Below are 17,116 nucleotides of genomic sequence, written 5' to 3' on the forward strand. Positions count from 1 at the left end.
TTCTGGTCATGTGTAAAGAACATCAGTGGCCAGACTCAATAATAGCTTCACAGTGTGATAGTGATGGTGATGTTATCAACAATAGTGCCACTAATGCAGAGTTATCATACACAGTTTTCAGTAATTCCTTCACCCAAGAAGACAAAGTAAATATTCCAGTATTTGATTCAAGAACAGCTGACAGCATGAGTAACTTATGAAGGTGGCTGAGAAGTAATGCACACACGCTTGTGGAACATGAACAAAATCAATTAGTAAGATTGGGCAAATTGTTAATTAAAGTTAAATTCTTAAGCTTCAAAATCATTTTTTTCAACATAGTCATTGTTAAGACTAACACATTTTTCCCAATACGTAATAAGTTTTTTCATTCCATCACTTTAAATCAAACCGTTGATGAGTTTGCAATGTTTATTGTCTGTGGCAGTGATCGGACGTGTGCTATGTGTTTCATCAACAATTATGGCTTTTTCAGGCTCACAATCATGAAATTTTATTACCCATCAATTCGATCAACAGCACTGTCATCATAAACAGCCTCTAAATGATGATGAACCTCACTAAGAGGCACTTTTTCAGCTGTTAAAAACTCAATAACAGCATGCTGTTATCTCTCGTTGAACAGCACACATACCGTAACTGAACATTATGAACTATCTCAAACAAAACAATTTAGTCACAAGTAGTCATCACGAATTGAGAAAATATCATTCTTGTGAATCACAACTAGCTCTTTGTTCAAATGAAGTAATGAGTGCTATCTACAGGGAATCTCAAATTGATTTCGTATTTCTAATTTTCCAGCAGGTTTTCGAGATCATTCCCCGAAAATTATTTCAAACAGTGTGTCTGCTGGTCGTAGGTTGTGTCCCAAAAATAAACAGCATAGAGACAGAAGTGAGGACACTTTCTGCAGGACCTGGCCATCATTTTGCAGGACAATGCTCAAGCACATACAGTGAAGGCTGTTACTGATTTGCTTGACTGATGGGGCTGCTAAGCGCTATACCACCTACTACACTCCCCTACGTAAGCCCTTGTGAGTTCATCTCAACTTCTAAACTGAAGGAAACACTTCACGGCATTCGCTTCAAAACTGCTACAAATTCGTCAGGCAATAGACCGTGCTGCTCAAACTGTCAACACAACTGGCACTGCTAAGAGCATCCTACAACTTCCATATTGCTGGCAACAGGCTATACACAATTGCTGGTGACTACTTTGAAGGTCAGTAAAACTTTGAAACATGTATCTATTTTGTACGAGCTGTAAATAAATAGTTGTCACTACTAAAGTTCCAACCCTTGTAAAATCACCATCTATTACTATCATACGCTCAGGGTATTCCCATGTTATTAAGTTTAAGCTTTTCTTTTTTTTAAGATTTTGTGACCATCAGGTGACCAATAGACATGCATCTAAGTCCACCAACTACGGTGGCTATTGTTCTCACTAGTTCGCAGTTGGATTCGCTTTGGACCTCACTACACCTAATGTTCCCGCTTGTTGGTATACATACTTCCTCTGAAGAAGTCTCAGTTATTGTTCCAAAATGTGTTATTTGTGATGTCAAAACTTCCCTATGCTCTAGTTTGGATTTCATCAAGTCTCAGATCCTAATATGACGTGAGGGCTCCTGCTTTCTAATAAGACCCAAGTTCGGCACTTTACTGCACATGCTCTGGCAGTCAACAACTAACATTTTAAAATTTTTGCTCTCTACATGTTGTAGTACTTGATCTGATGTTGGGAAGAAAGAAAGAAAGAAAAATTATGTGCACATGCTCTGACACCAGAGTTACTGTTGCCAGTGCACTGTGCATACCTGGTCTTTCCAGGGCAACTTTCCAAATCTTCACCCTGTACTCCACACAGCAAGGAATCTGCAGCCAAGCTCATTTCAAGCCCAAAAATGCCTCTAGATGAGACCCTCCACTCGGTTCCAGATCAGAGGGCTGCAATCTGTCCTTTTAATGAGGAATCATGTTGCAAATCAACAGCAATGCTGAGATCCCAAAAATGATGCTAACTGTCTACAACATCTACAGGTCTCTGGAAAGAGCAGATAATAGTTTTGGATCTCAGGTGACAGACTTTGTTTCTTTTGACATCAGCAGTGTCTGCAGTTGACTGCAACCTGTGTTCTCAATTAATACTGAAATTGTCTCTTGCACCAAGTGGATGATTTGTCCCAGAACACACACTGACTGCACAATTCACTTGTTTCTCTTACATGACACTATTTTCTCAAGAAGTCCCATTATGTGCCTAATGTTGGAACTACCTACAATCAACAGCCACTTCTTTCATCTCTGTACATGCCTAGATCTTGACAAAGCGGAAGAGGCAAGGCCACTTCTTTCATCTCTGTACATGCCTAGATCTTGACAAAGCGGAAGAGGCAAGGCATACTTGTTTCACCTCATTATCACAGGAGGCAGTGCCTCAAATTTATTTGTCAGGAACTTTGGATTTGGCTTTTGGCCATCTAACACATGCAACCAACCCTGAAAAACAGTTTTAGATCTGGCACAACTTGCAGCCACCATTGGTAACCACTCCGTGCAAGTCTAGATTGACAGTATGAAGGTGGTCAACAGTGGTTCATGAATAGCAGCCAGCCCCTCCATGATAATCCCAAAATGGTCACTGTATACCTGTGAATCTAAAAGCCAACAAGAGATAGAGGAATTAAGTTCAACACTGAATGTTGCTTGCAGCCAAAGTGAAGTGCACAAAAAATTAAATCAAGCATACCACACAGGTTTGAAATCTGGTCTGAACAACAAACAGCATCACAGAGCTTGTCCATAGTTTCCCTAAAACATGTCAGGCAGATGCCAAATTGATCCCTTTGTTGTGTTTCTGGAGATTTCTTTCATAGCTCTTGTTAGATCTTCTAATATACTCTATTTACAGTGACTTCGTAGTTAACAGGTATATCAAATACCCATAAACATATTACATGTCAATCAACAGTGTCTGGAGAATGCCACACACTTGCTACATAAGTCTACATTGTATCTATGTGCAATAGTAATCTCTATTTGAAATATGCAGTGACCTTATGAAATTATGATGCATCTTGTCTTTTACAGATCTGAATTGCTGTAATGCAAGACACAAATAATAGTGGGGCCACAATTAACAAAATTTGTGGCCATGATAGTGGCGGTAGAAAGAGGTTCTGGGCCAGAAAGGGTGAGAAGGGATGGAAGTGGCGCATCCCTGGATATATGCGGTGGCCACCCCCCGCCACCCACCCCATCTCCCAACCAAGTACCACAGGAGATTACTGTTGACAAGGCTGCTGGTAGCATCTTGACGTCTGAAAACTTGATCCTTTAAGTCCAGGACATCGGCTTGGAGGAACAGCACCAATGGTGAAGGTGCCGGCAGCTCGCGTGGATGTGCCAGGGACCTGGCGGTGAAGGACCTGATGGCATCTGGGAAGCCAGCAAAAGAAATGCTGGTGGCAGCAAGGCATTACGAGAATAGCCCACAGCATGTGGGAGGCAATGGACCACAGAGGAGAGGCCAGAGGCAGCGACCTACACAAGGAGGGGTGGGGGGTGGGGAATCTCCCCCGCAGCAGGGATGCCCTGTGAGACCTGGACAGGTGCTGAGGGAGGGAAGCAGCGATGAATCCGTGGCTCTCAGCATGCCACAAAGACGCAGCTGATCGCCATGGCGCACCACCATCCCCTCATTGGTGCACACCATACAGAAGCGGCAGCAACTGTGGATCGTGGCTGGAATCTTTTTTAGTCAGCAGCCAAACCCCCAAGCCCAGACTGTACAGCCAGGAGCGAACTGTGATGAGGGCTGCACCGATGGCTGCTGGTGGGGCAGCATGAACAGATGTAGGAGGATGCGTAGCTAGTGACAAAGGAGAGTCTCGGCTGGACTCCAATCCCTCGCTGCTTGCTGGCATAAACCTGCAGGAACTCAAGAAGCATGTCACGACATAGTGTCCGGAGCAGTCTGCAACATACTTCTTCATTTGAGCCTTGACCATGCCAATAATATGTTCTGCCGCATCATTACACTGGGGGTGGAAAAGAGGAGCGGTCACATAGCAAATGCATTGACGGCCACAGAAACTGTTGAAGGACTGAGATACAAACAAACAACAAAGGAGGTGGTATCAGTGGATTAAAGACAGTGACCAGGCCTAATTCTCCAAGCAACTTGTGAGGACAAAGAGTCCCCAAATAAATACAGATAAAGACAAAATATTAACTTTTTTACAAATCAATATCTGTTGCATTAGAAATAAGATTTTAGAATTAGAACATCTTTTTAATGATTTGGTTGTAGATGTTATATGTATATCTGAACACGAGCTAACAATTGAGCAAGTAGACGTATTTGTCCCTCAGGGGTATGTTGTGGCCAATATCATATGTAGAAAGCAGAGAAAGAATGGTGGTGCAGGTATTTTTGTAAGAGAAGGAGTGAAATTTTCTAAAATTGATGTAACAACTCATAGCTCAGAATTACATGCAGAGTTCAGCTGTGTTAAGCTGCTGGATGAAAACATAATAGTAGTTAGCCTATATAGATCCCCAGATGGTGATGTTACCCTATTTATTTTGAAATTTGAATTATCAATTTAAAAAAATTGAAATTTAAGACAAGAATTGCTGTCTGTGGAGATTTCAACATTGAAATGGCTAACACAGACAAACAAGTCACAAAAATATTTTTGAAAGTACTAAGATCATTAAACTTATACTGTACAAATAAGTGTTCTGCTCATATGGATGCATGCTTGGACAACATTATAGTTAATTTCATTGAGGAATATTTTAGGGTCACAATTGTAGGAGGACACTTTGCAGATCATGATCCTTTGCTCCTTACACTTTATAAGAGATAGCCAATTAAAACTACCGAACCTAACTCTGTACTGGTGAGAGGACAAAAAGAGGAGTACATAACATTGTTTATTGATAAGTTAAGGAAGGAAAAGTGGGACTGGGTATACAAATGTCAACCAGGGAAATTGGGAACAGAAATAGCCTTTGGTAACTTTTTTTGAGAAATTTATAGAACTATTGAATTCTTGCTCTCCATTAACAAAAGCTAGAGCTACAAGGAAACCTAAAAATAAAATGCACACAATACACCAGATTTACAAGCACAACTGTATTCACAGGACTGAGCAGAGAGAGAGAATTTATAACTCATATATAACACTTAATATGCTCACCAGTAGCCAGTATTTTCAATAAATGCTTAGAAATTGAAGTTTTTCCTGAAACACTCAAGTTTTCTAAAGTCATCCCAGTTCATAAAAAGGGAAAAAGGTATGATGCACTTATGCACAACCAGCTAAATACCTTCTTTGAAGATAATGGCTTACTTTGTAACTTTCAGTTTGGATTTCGCAAGGGAAAAAACACAACTGCTGCTGTTTTAGAAATCATTGATCGAACATTATCTACTATTGAAAACAAAAACAAAGTATCACATGTATTATGTGACTTAAGCAAGGCATTTGATTGCATTCCTGTTGACATCCTACTAAAGAAATTGGAATACAATGGGTTGCAAAAGCACACTTTAGCCATCATCACTTCTTACTTGAACAACAGGAAGCAATTAGTTTCAGTTAGGAATATGCATTCTTCTTTGCTCGAGATAGACACAGGTGTTCTCCAAGGACCTATCCTAGGACCCTTCTTTTTCATTGTTGCAAACAATGACCTGCCTTACAACATACCACATCCTGTCATACGTTACACAGATGATACTACACTGTTTACCTCTCATAAGAACATCTCTGAGCTCAAGCAGCCATGCCGCAAGTTTCAGGGTAATCTGGGTTGCAGAAAATAGTGGCACAATCAAACCCATCCAAAACAAAAGAGATGATAACTCAGAACATAGGAAATCTAAGTGCAGGTAGGAACCTGATTTGAAACGAAGTACATTGTATCCGAAATGGAAAAACCAAAAGCACTGAAAGAATCCACACCAAACAAATTATTAATGCTAGTATTGTAGTGATTCAAGAATTTCTGTGTAAATTCTGGAACCACTCAGCCTTCTTCTGCCTCAAACACACAACATTCTGGATATGAGTGTGGGATGGTAGGATCCTACCTACTGCGCGTCACAAGTTTGTGTGTGCAGGTTTAAAATCAGTCACAGGAAGAAAGTAGATATGACAGTTGGATGGCACCGACAAATAATGACAAGAAAAAAAAGGAAATAAAGAAAAGAGAAAGAGTCCCCACAATTCCTAAATATTAGCAAAGCTGACTAAAAAACCACGAGAAAAAGCTTATGTCTTAAGTAAAAGTAAAATAAAAAAAAGAGCAGAGAAATAGTAAGCGAAAGATTATTCAAGAGAGGACAGAGAATTGTTATGGAAAGGAAAGATACGTATATAAACATAGGTAAGAAATGTATACTGTTAAGATATTAAATTTTATTATGAGTGATATCGTTTGCATAATGATTATTTATAAAATATCGTGTGTTCAATCTGAGGGGGGGGATATATATATAGTGATTTGAAAATTTCTGTGTAAATTCTAGAAGCACTCAGCCTTCTACTGACTCGAACACATGATATTCTGGATATGAGTGCGGGATGGTAGAGCCCTACCTACTGCACATCACGTATTTGTATGTGCAAGTTTAAAATCAGTCGCAGGAAGAAAGTAGACGAGGCAGTCAGACGGCACCAACAAGTACCTGTCATGCAATCCATAGACATTTTAGTGAGTGCGTAAGGAAGAACCATGGAGTTTATATGAAGCTCTGTGCTTATAGTGTCAGTGACTGTTGTTATTAAAACAAGAACCGTTGAAAAAGTACTCTTGCAGACTCTTGACGCAACCTTGTTAGACGCAAGACTCATTTTATGATTCATGTCAGGAAAGGTCATGGTGTCTAAGCCAACTTTCTTGTAACTGTAACTGACTTTGTTTCTAATGTCCGACTATACGAGAGATGTCAAATACATGGAGGTCAAATACATTGTTAGTCGACGAAAAGTAAAGTTTGTATGTCTACTTATTTCATAAGTAGAAAGAGTCTATAAATTCCTGTACCTAGTGTTATTCAACGGAGAAGAAGTCAAGAGGATTTCTAGCAGCCAGCAATTCAGTAAAGAAGAGTCACCTCGTAAAGAAGTGGAAGGTGGTTTGGGGGAATAAGCCATTATAACCCAGAACCACACTCACACTTTAAGTCATCGGAACATTACGTTCTAACGTTCCGATGACTTGTAGTGCTTCAAGAATTTCTGCTGAAATTCCAGAACCACTCATCCTTCCACTGTCTCGAACACATGATATTTTAAGAATAAGTGTGAGAGAACATACATACTGCGTAACACATGTTTGTGTGGGCAGGCTGGAAAGGAGTCATGAGCGCAAGGTAGACAAGACAGTCGAATGGCGTCAACAAGTGTTTGCCGCTCGCGCCACGGAAACCGTATCAGAAGAACAAGAAGTGTTTACGTATCTTATGGTGTTTTATATTGTTGTCTATTGTAATGAGAAAAAAGAAAAACAGTTGAAACATTGTTAACTATACTTCATGTCTTAGCTCTGAATGAAGCAAGACATACTTCATGTTAATAAATTACGAGCGGTTCTTAAACCAACTCACTTATGAATGTTAATTAAACATGTTTCTAAAGCTCGAAATACGAGTGAAATACAAGAAGATGGAGATATTTACATGTGTAATGCGAGAATGTTATTCTGCATAGTCCAAAACATTGTTAATTTAGTGTAAAGTTAAAGAAACTGTTGAATAACAGACAGTTAGTATAGTTATTATACTCAGTGTAGAATTTTTTTGGATGATTACTAGATATAAAGGTAAGAAGAATATGGATAATACTCAGAAAAGTGGGGAAACTTCAGAACCAGCCATGGCTATGACAGTGAGTAAAGAAATGCCAGACTGGTCTGAATTAGTGAATTTGATCAAAACTTTAAGTGATAAAATAGATGACCAAAGGGTAGATTCAGTAGCTTTAAGAAAGGAACTAACTGCTCAAAATACTTCATTAAGAAAAGAACTAAATACAACTATAACTGCTCAGTCTTAAATTAGACTCAGTAAATACTCAATTAAATGATAAAATAGATGACCAGGGTGCTTCTTTGAGAAATGAAATACATGCAACTTTAAGTGGAAAACTGGATGCACAGAGTGCTAATTTAAGTAAAGAAATACACACAGTGAATAGTCAATTAAGTAATAAATTGGATGTTCAGAATAAAATTTTAGGATTGTTAAGTGCTAAGGTATATGCACAAAGTAAAGACTTCAGTAATTTATGTGAAGGGATGGGAAATTTGAAGACGGAATTTGACGCAGCTACTACAGTAGAGAATTTTAAAATAGATTTGAAAGAGGAATTAACTAGTTCGTTAAGCAGTCATGTAAACCAACTATTCACTGACTTTAGTCAAACACAGAGTAACCAATTTCAAGACCTAGCTAAAAAGTAAGAATGTGACATTGAAGATAAATATAATAATGTAGAAGCTGAACTTGGTGAAAAATTAGGATCATTTCAAAGTGTATTTAATGTCACGTTTCATGCTGTAAAACATAGATTACACACCTTAAAAGAGTGTGTTGAGAAGCAGGACAAGTTATTACCAATAGTCCAATCGCAAATTGCAGGTGTCAATACTCAAGTAGATAACCTGGAATTAAACTTTAAAGAGAAACTAGCAACTTCAGATATGATCAATATAAGTAGCCTGGAGGAACAGGTAGAAGAAATGATAGACCGAAAAGTGGCTGCGAGAGTAACCTCTGGAAACATTTTGACTATTGCTTCTTCCAAACTTAATAATACCAGCAAGGTTACAAGCGACTTGCGGAAAGGATTCAAAATTCATCTAGGATAGAGTGGAAAACAGAATAACTTTATCTTATGTTGTGTTATCTAGTAAAGTGGTGATTGTTTTGCCGTGGGGAGACTTTCACACAAAATTTAACAAGAAGGTTAAGATTGGATCCATGGGATCCAGCCGGAGTCACATCTGTCCCCCAGGGACATTAACGTTCTGAGTTAACGGAGGGAATGACAACCGTCAGATCCCGAGTAGATTTCAGTGTTTCTTCATCAATTTCTTCATCATCTGCAGAGCTAGTTGGCATATAAACTTGTACTACTGTAGTAGGCATTGGCTTCGTGTCTATCTTAGCCACAATAATGCATTCACTATGCTGTTTGTAGTAGCTTACCCGCACTCCTATTTTTTTATTCATTATTAAACCTACTCCTGCATTACCCCTATTTGATTTTGTATTTATAACCCTGTATTCACCTGACCAAAAGCCTTGTTCCTCCTGCCACCGAACTTCACTAATTCCCACTATATCTAACTTCAACATATCCATTTCCCTTTTTAAATTTTCTAACCTACCTGCCCGATTAAGGGATCTGACATTCCACGCTCCAATCCGCAGAAAGCCAGTTTTCTTTCTCCTGATAACGACGTCCTCTTGAGTAGTCCCCGCCCGGAGATCCGAATGGGGGACTATTTTACTTCCGGAATATTTTACCCAAGAGGATGCCATCATCATTTAACCATACAGTAAAGCTGCATGCCCTCAGGAAAAATTACGGCTGTAGTTTCCCCTTGCTTTCAGCCGTTCACAGTACCAGCACAGCAAGGCCGTTTTGGTTAGTGTTGCAAGGCCAGATCAGTCAATCATCCAGACCGTTGCCCCTGCAACTACCGAAAAGGCTGCTGCCCCTCTTCAGGAACCACACGTTTGTCTGGCCTCTCAACAGATACCCCTCTGTCGTGGTTGCACCTACGGTATGGCCATCTGTATCGCTGAGGCACGCAAGCCTCCCCACCGACGGCAAGGTCCTTGGTTGATGGGGGTAGGTCTTGAAAGGTACCTCATGAAATTGCTGTATTAAATATACGGGTGAGTACAGTAGCTACATCAAAACACAGTTTTGCTGAAAGCTTTACTTTTAACAGTTAGCTGTTTTTCTGCTTTCCCTGTAAGAAGCTGGATTTACCTAACAACGAGTAAATGCTTATGCCATTGTTGTAAATACTACAAAGCCTTTTCTTTTGAGCTGAGTGTACAGAGTTTCTTATTTCCATTTAGAAAGTGGCTGTTAAAGAGGTCTGCTATATGTTTGGTGTGATGGATGATTTGGTCATTATATAAAATAACTAAATCACTTGACCCAGACAGGCTTTCCTGTTTCCCTTCTAATGACCTCCATATTGTTTGTATTTTATTTATAGGATTACCGAGAGGGCATGCAAACTTTCTTATTTTTCTTACAAATTTTCTCAATAATGTGAAATACCTTCTACAATACAAAATCAGTTGCACATTCGTGCTTATCCTGACCATTTTTATAATTCTCTCTTTATGCTACACAATACTTTAATGCCTTTTGTTATCCATGATCTCTCCGATAGAGCACTAGTGCCAATGCCCATAGTTGGTTTCACAACCTTTATGACCTGGAACCTCGAGTTTTCCAAAAACTGTCACTCTACCGTCTTCCTTTGTCTGTTATCTAGCAGCAAAACATTCTGTTCCTGTCTGGTTTTATTTTCAATCTAGCTACAATCTTCTTTCAACCGGTCTACTGCACCCTTTTCATCTACTGCTGTATTAGACTCTTCATCTCCTGCTTCAGGTAACAGGTCACATTTATTATCCAGCCAGACTCTGAAAAAACTCTGCGAATTGGCCTCTGTTTGTCCACTAGCTGCTACCTTTTCCAATGTCCTAGTCTTTTTTTCCTCTTGTAATTACCTTAATTCAAATTCTGTGTCCACAAGTTCTGCCTGAAGAGATCATATCCTAGCCCCCATTTCAGTTATTTTTCTGTGTCTGCAACAAAGCCTAAAAATCTGCTGATGAGCATCTTTAGGTACTATGCCAAAGCATTTGCACATATTAAACTTGAATTTCCAGTTGCCACAAAACACCCCCTCACTAACTAGTGGTGGCATCCACATATATCACACAGGGCAGTTTAGCTATTAAGAGATACTACTGTTAAAGAAATTACAAAATGTAATTTGAACTAAAAAACAGACACAGCACAAACAAACTCACTGTTCTCAAGTCTACCAGTAAGCAACTGACTTTTTACTTAATCCAAACTGCAATACTAATTTGGATGCCCTTTTTTACAAAGAGAGTCACAGAAAAATTATGCCAACATACATTACCAATCAAAGAATAGCATGCTGTACTCCAGTATTAATTAAATTAGCACAGATAAACCTTAAACAATACCTACTTAAGAATACATTCAAAGGGCTTCACTCTTGAATCTGTATAGTAATTGAAACAAAATAAATTAAGTTTTACTTCCTCCAACGAAAGGTGGTGTAGTTCGTCTTCAGTCAGACAGTATGGTGTGGCCTTTAACACTGTTCCAACCAAAATAATACCTCAACAAACAGAAATTTCTCCTAGGTAAGCAATTACAAGAAAAATTAACCATTTAACACTTACATCTAACTTTGCAGTTGCATATCACACATATATTTTTAGAACCGGAAAAAACCTATAAAAATCACTTTTTTAAATAAGTATTTTACAATTAAATAAACTAATGTTATGAATTAGTTTCAGTGTACTTATTTGAGACCCGCTGTTGCAGAACATGATGTGAGTACACAAATAATACTGATATGTCAACAAAAAAATCATTGGAAACAAAACTAGGTGGGCAATAATGGGAGATAAATGGGCCTCGGTCATTCGAAAAAGCCACCCTGGCTTTTGACAGAAATTATAGCTCTACAATCAGGCCCAAAGACCCACACCATGCTGGCTGACTGCTGTGTCACCCTCTACCACATGGTACCACTCAGATGGAGTATGGAAAGGCATAGGTTCAGTAAACTGCTATCAGCTTTCCAACTCTCATAGCTATTACCTTACTTTCAACTAGCTCCTCAATTCACCTCAAGAGACTGAGCGCCTCCATCCAGGTCCTCCCATCAAGGAATAATTCCTAACAGTATTGGAAATTTAATCTGGTTCCTCAACATGGCAGTCATATGCAATGATTGCTAATTGCAGAAATATTTGATGTTACTGAGCTCTTTGGTGAAGAAGCACTGATATAAAGTTAATTTAAAGTTGGAGCATTAAATCCACAGTTTTGCAATTATTTACTTCATCTAAAGTGTTTTTCAGCGAATATTTCAGTTTCAAAGGGAAAACAGAAAGTAACCATACATACAGACTGCAGTTAATGTGTAAGTAATAAATACACAAATAATTTTAACATCAAAGTTAATTTATTATAACAGTTTTCCGAAGTGGATAACAACAGCTACAATATACTTACCTCTCACTTCCTGGAGTTGTGATCCGATTAAAGCGATGGCGTAGGTGGTGTTTATCCCCATGATAACATATCGAGCACAAATCATAGTTACCACACTCCGCACATTTCCAACGAATTCCAAAAATTGGCTGTTGGCGGCAAGTATCACACATGGTACCGTCATGTTTTACACCTTTAAATGAATAGTATTTTTATTAAAAGATGTTATCAGTAATTACTCAATGAGATCTACCTGAAGATGGGTCACTGCAAGCACTCAATTCCACCCGTCTGCTTTGACCTATGAAGTAACGGTGTTGCAATGTGTGATATCACTAGGACACACCGTTTTTGAGTTGGTTCACATTTGTATATGTTGTGCTGTTGAATCTGATGGCACCCTTTGGTGGTGGATGATGACATGTTAAGTTTAAAGTGTGGTATTGAGTTCATTTCAATCTTGGTTATCATTGTGGTAGCATGGGTTTATTTGTGCCTGTAACATAGATTTGGAAGTTTTGTTTTCAGTGAGTTGTCACAAGATATTTTCTGTTATGTTTATGTGTTTGGCATATTTGTTAGGTGTGATTAATTTGGTGTTTGTCATCGTGTGTGCGTGTGTGTGCACGCGCGCCAGCTTTGATCAACATAGATGATTTTCGCTAGAGGCTTTTGTCGGTAAATAACTTTTGTCTTGGTTTTATTATACAGTAATTGTGATTTTTTTGTGTGTTTAAGTTGTGTTTTAATTGATCTAGCAAGTTATGTATGTGTGCAAAGTTTGTGATTGTGATTTTTTTATTTGTGATTTACCAGAAGATACCAAGGGCTGCGTTTGAGCTTTTTAAGTCATGTGAAATGTCCAATTCCACTTTTCAGAGTTGTAGGCATTGGCTTTTTGTTACCAAGGGCTTCATTTGAGCTATACAGGTCAAGCGAAATGTCAAAGTCCACTCTTCAGAATTGCAGATGTTGGTCTTTTGGGATCAGGGGCTTTTTTGAGCTATACAGGTAGAGTGAAGTATACGATTCCTACTAGTTTTGTGGCTGTAACGTTATGTCGAAATTGAGAATTTTTTTTTTATAATATTTGGTTTGGGATGGTGTGGTGTTTTGTATTGTTACATATTTAGCTTGTGCCCACTCACTCTAAACCCCCTATTTCCCGCAGTTGTCCCATTAATTTCATTTTATTGTTGGAGTGAGATGTCCTTGTGTCATTTTACTTTTGCTCATGTTTGTTGTATGTGTATGTAGTGATGACATCATCACCATTTTGTATATGCTGGAAGTAGGTGTTTCCACTCTACTGAAGACGTCAAAAGTCAAAGCATACAGGTTGAATCAGATGCTTCCCTAATGCCCTGAACACTAATTAAAATGACAAATCTCTGATTAAGAGAGCCATTTAGTGAAGTTATGTTATAGTTACAAAAAATATATGTTCATAGCATTATTTTATACTGAATAAATCAGATGACATTATCAAGTAGTAGGTATTAAGTTCCCTCATTTCCTATTGGGGGAAGGGGGGGGGGAGTATAGGATCCAGTGAATTGTTGCAACAGATCAAGAAACAGAAGGTAAATGTACATCTGGTTATAAGAAAGAATGTGCAGCACAGAATAGGGGGAAAAAAAAACTCCTAGAAGTAAAAATCCTACAATGTCAAAAATAAACACCTGTATAAAACCACTTCATAAGTGAAGAACAGTAAACTGGAGGAAAATTGGATCAATAGAATATAAATTAGGTAAGAAAGGGAGGGAGAGAGGAGGGGGGGGGAGGGGGAGAGGTGGGGAGAGGGGGAGGGAGGGAGAGTGAGAGAATTCAACAGTTATAGTTGATAACAATAAAATAATAAATTTATTAATGAAAAAAGAAAGTATAATGTGCAATAGAAAGATCACTTATGTACTTGTTTACAGTCACTGGGCAAACAGTGAGCAATAAAGAAAAAAATAAATGTAAACACAACTTGCAAAGTTTGCAGGAGAGCTACTGTGAAGTGTTGGTTGAGAGTTGAGAGTCGGGCCAGTACAGCAATAAGTGTTTCCGACAGATTTTTAATGTTGGCCTGATGCAGAATTTTAATAAATTTCTTTATGTATTCAACTGTCTTTGACATCAAGCATTTTGTCCAAAATTTTAAAGTAACAAAAAGTAAAGAACACAAAATAGCTGTTAGTATTTTTTATTTCTTTTCATTTAGTGTTACACCAGAAAACCCCCAACCATTTAGCCAATTAGGTGGAGAACACATTAACCTGAAACCTAAAGAGAAATTACGGTTGCTTGACAATTCCTTAAGTGGGTCTGTAAATCATCATATAGAAAATATAAAATATTAATGTAAAAGACAATCATGTAAATGGTCATAATATTGCCATATTTTTCACTGAGACAATGCACTGCATTTGTAATCTAACTGATATATTCCACAATGTAACAAGAGATAGGAGATACAATTCATGTAACAAGTAAATAAATAACTTTGATAACTAACTTTCCCTACAAGGTGGGGACTGGGTGTTTGTGTTATCATCATTTCATTATCATCATCATTTGTGACAGTGGCAAGATTGGACTGTGAAAAAAATTGGACTGCATAAAAATTTGGACTTTGTATGTGCCCTGATGACCACCCAGTTGAACGCCCTACAAACCAAACGTAATCACCATCCCAACATTATACATGTTTATGATATCCATGTTACATTAAATGCTTCAGCAATTTTGATGGCATGTATCAGGTACTTAGAAATCTTTCATTCACAATAAATGGGACTGATGCAAGGACATAGGAAACCAAATTACATTTCTTACAGTTATGACTATGTATTACACCCTCTGCGTGTCAATGAACTTCTGATAAATACTGTTAAATGTAAAAACTATGTTAAGAGTGTACATGACAAATCAGCAGAAAATATCACAATAAACACAATGCAGCAAAATCAACAAAATATGAATCCGAACAGGAAATCAACATGTTTAGTACAAGAAGTCATGTGTAGGTCGTGTGCAACTACAGTGATACTACCTACCTAAAAGAAAGTAAACAAAATAAATATATTAGGGCCTATCACTTCATGGCTAAAGAATCTTCAGTGACATGGATCTCATACCTAGCTACTACAATTCTTGCAAATGCAGGGGTACAGGATGTTACTTTGGCATGGTCGGTTTCTGAAATGATACATTTTGCCGTGCTAGTACTGTAAAAAAGAGGGGTCAGTTAAGACTTACCCGTAGGGGCGCTATCCAGAATCCGTAAATCATACGCTCCTGAACATCGGTAATTCGCTGCTGTTCCATTGTCCCACACGACAACTACTTCTTCTGGTGATTCAAAGTTTCGAACAGTTCCTACGTGTCCTTCCCCACCGTCCTGCAAAAGTAAATGTAAAAATAATATTAACACAGTAAAGCGTCCACTTACACATTTCACACGTAGTGATTCCGACCTGTTTTCCCCATTTCCAGTCTGGTCCTCTGATAACTCTAGCACCCACGCCTTCCATCATAAACCTTGTTGTTCGACTCCCAGCCCCGGCACCAGCATCCATTTTTTTATGTCATGTGGGCACACCAAACACTACTCCACTCTTCCAACGCACACTCAACTCTCGGCTACCATAAACACAAAACGCACTCAGAGATACTCGTTGTGGAGTAACAATCTGCCGCTACTCATATCTCTGACTTCTGTGCTAAAACAAAAATATCACTGGTCAACGTTGGAGTAAGTACTATGTAAGCGGGTAGTGGGAGAAGAGCTGATGGAGTGGATGTTTAGTGTAGCCGAAAATGGAGTTTCGTATGGAGAAGATGAATATGCAACACTGCAGCGAAATCGCGATAAACTGTAGTAACTTTACTATGTACCGTTTGTGGCATAACAGTCCCACGAGTGTTTCGTAGATTACAGTTCTTGTGTCAATAGTTTTCTGTTTCTTTTTTGTGTTAGCGATGCGTAGTGATAAAACTTGGTACAAAATGACAAAATTTCGACGAAAATACGTGGTGGAATGAGGATGATATGGCGGCTTCTTTAAAAAGAAATAGGTCGCGTAGGAGGATAGCCGCATTGACGTTCCTCTCAAATATCTCTCTTGATGGTACACACAGGGACACAAACTTAGGGCTGTTTGCAAAGAATGATCAAACAAAAAAATTTGGTTTGGATAGGGAGGGCAACGAATACGATGATGAGATTAATTTACAAAATGTGAACAAACATAATGTGTACGATTCTCTACGCGAGCAGAGGAAAACGAAGGTGTATCAACCTCCAGGCCACCACGGAAGATCACAGGAGCAGCTTTCAGGAAGCCCGGATTCGAGTCTAAGTGATGTAGTAACTTCTTCCAAGTGCACAGATAATGAATGTCAACCTTTGTCAAGAAATGAGTCATCTACCCCTTTCAGGGACAGGTGAGACGAACTTAGTGCAATGTAATCAAAATAATGTCATAACACTGATTTCATCTTTGTACGAGAAGTGTTGACAGCTAAACTTCTTTTTGTAATTAGTTTCAAACATGCAAAAATTGTTTAGTACATCTGTGGAATAAGTTTAGGTACTTAATAATGATGCAAAATCTTTCAGATAGAGGTATATAGCTTATTGGATAACAGTTAAATTAATGTTTTACTAAGTCGAACTACCGGGCCCCTCATAATTTAAAGCGATTTTAGATGTGTTGTTCAGCAGAAAAAATAGCAGTCTTTTCCTGAAGAATCATCATCATCATCATCATTTATTGCCTTATCGGGCCTTTAAGGCCTACAGCAAGA

General features: G+C 38.5%; 2 protein-coding genes across 3 annotated transcripts in view; one reads left to right on the forward strand and one right to left on the reverse strand.

The window, feature by feature from the left end:
• Positions 1-15,981, reverse strand: part of LOC124799143 (E3 ubiquitin-protein ligase mib1-like) — a 437,475-nt gene extending 421,494 nt beyond the window's left edge. Inside the window, exons 1-3 of the mRNA XM_047262679.1 lie at positions 15,784-15,981; positions 15,566-15,707; positions 12,338-12,509 (exon numbers count right to left, since the gene is read on the reverse strand). Coding sequence (XP_047118635.1) covers positions 12,338-12,509; positions 15,566-15,707; positions 15,784-15,885 — 416 coding nt within the window. The 5' untranslated portion in view covers positions 15,886-15,981. The remainder of the gene's footprint in view (positions 1-12,337; positions 12,510-15,565; positions 15,708-15,783) is intronic.
• A 73-nt stretch (positions 15,982-16,054) lies between these two features.
• Positions 16,055-17,116, forward strand: part of LOC124798708 (CDK5 and ABL1 enzyme substrate 2) — a 182,648-nt gene continuing 181,586 nt past the window's right edge. For both annotated transcript variants that reach the window (XM_047262221.1, XM_047262223.1), the window contains exon 1: positions 16,055-16,753. In XM_047262221.1, the coding sequence (XP_047118177.1) occupies positions 16,359-16,753 (395 nt within the window). In that variant the 5' untranslated portion in view covers positions 16,055-16,358. The remainder of the gene's footprint in view (positions 16,754-17,116) is intronic.

The sequence above is a fragment of the Schistocerca piceifrons genome, chromosome 5 (assembly GCF_021461385.2).
Source record: "Schistocerca piceifrons isolate TAMUIC-IGC-003096 chromosome 5, iqSchPice1.1, whole genome shotgun sequence".
Classification (NCBI taxonomy): Eukaryota; Metazoa; Arthropoda; class Insecta; order Orthoptera; family Acrididae; genus Schistocerca; species Schistocerca piceifrons.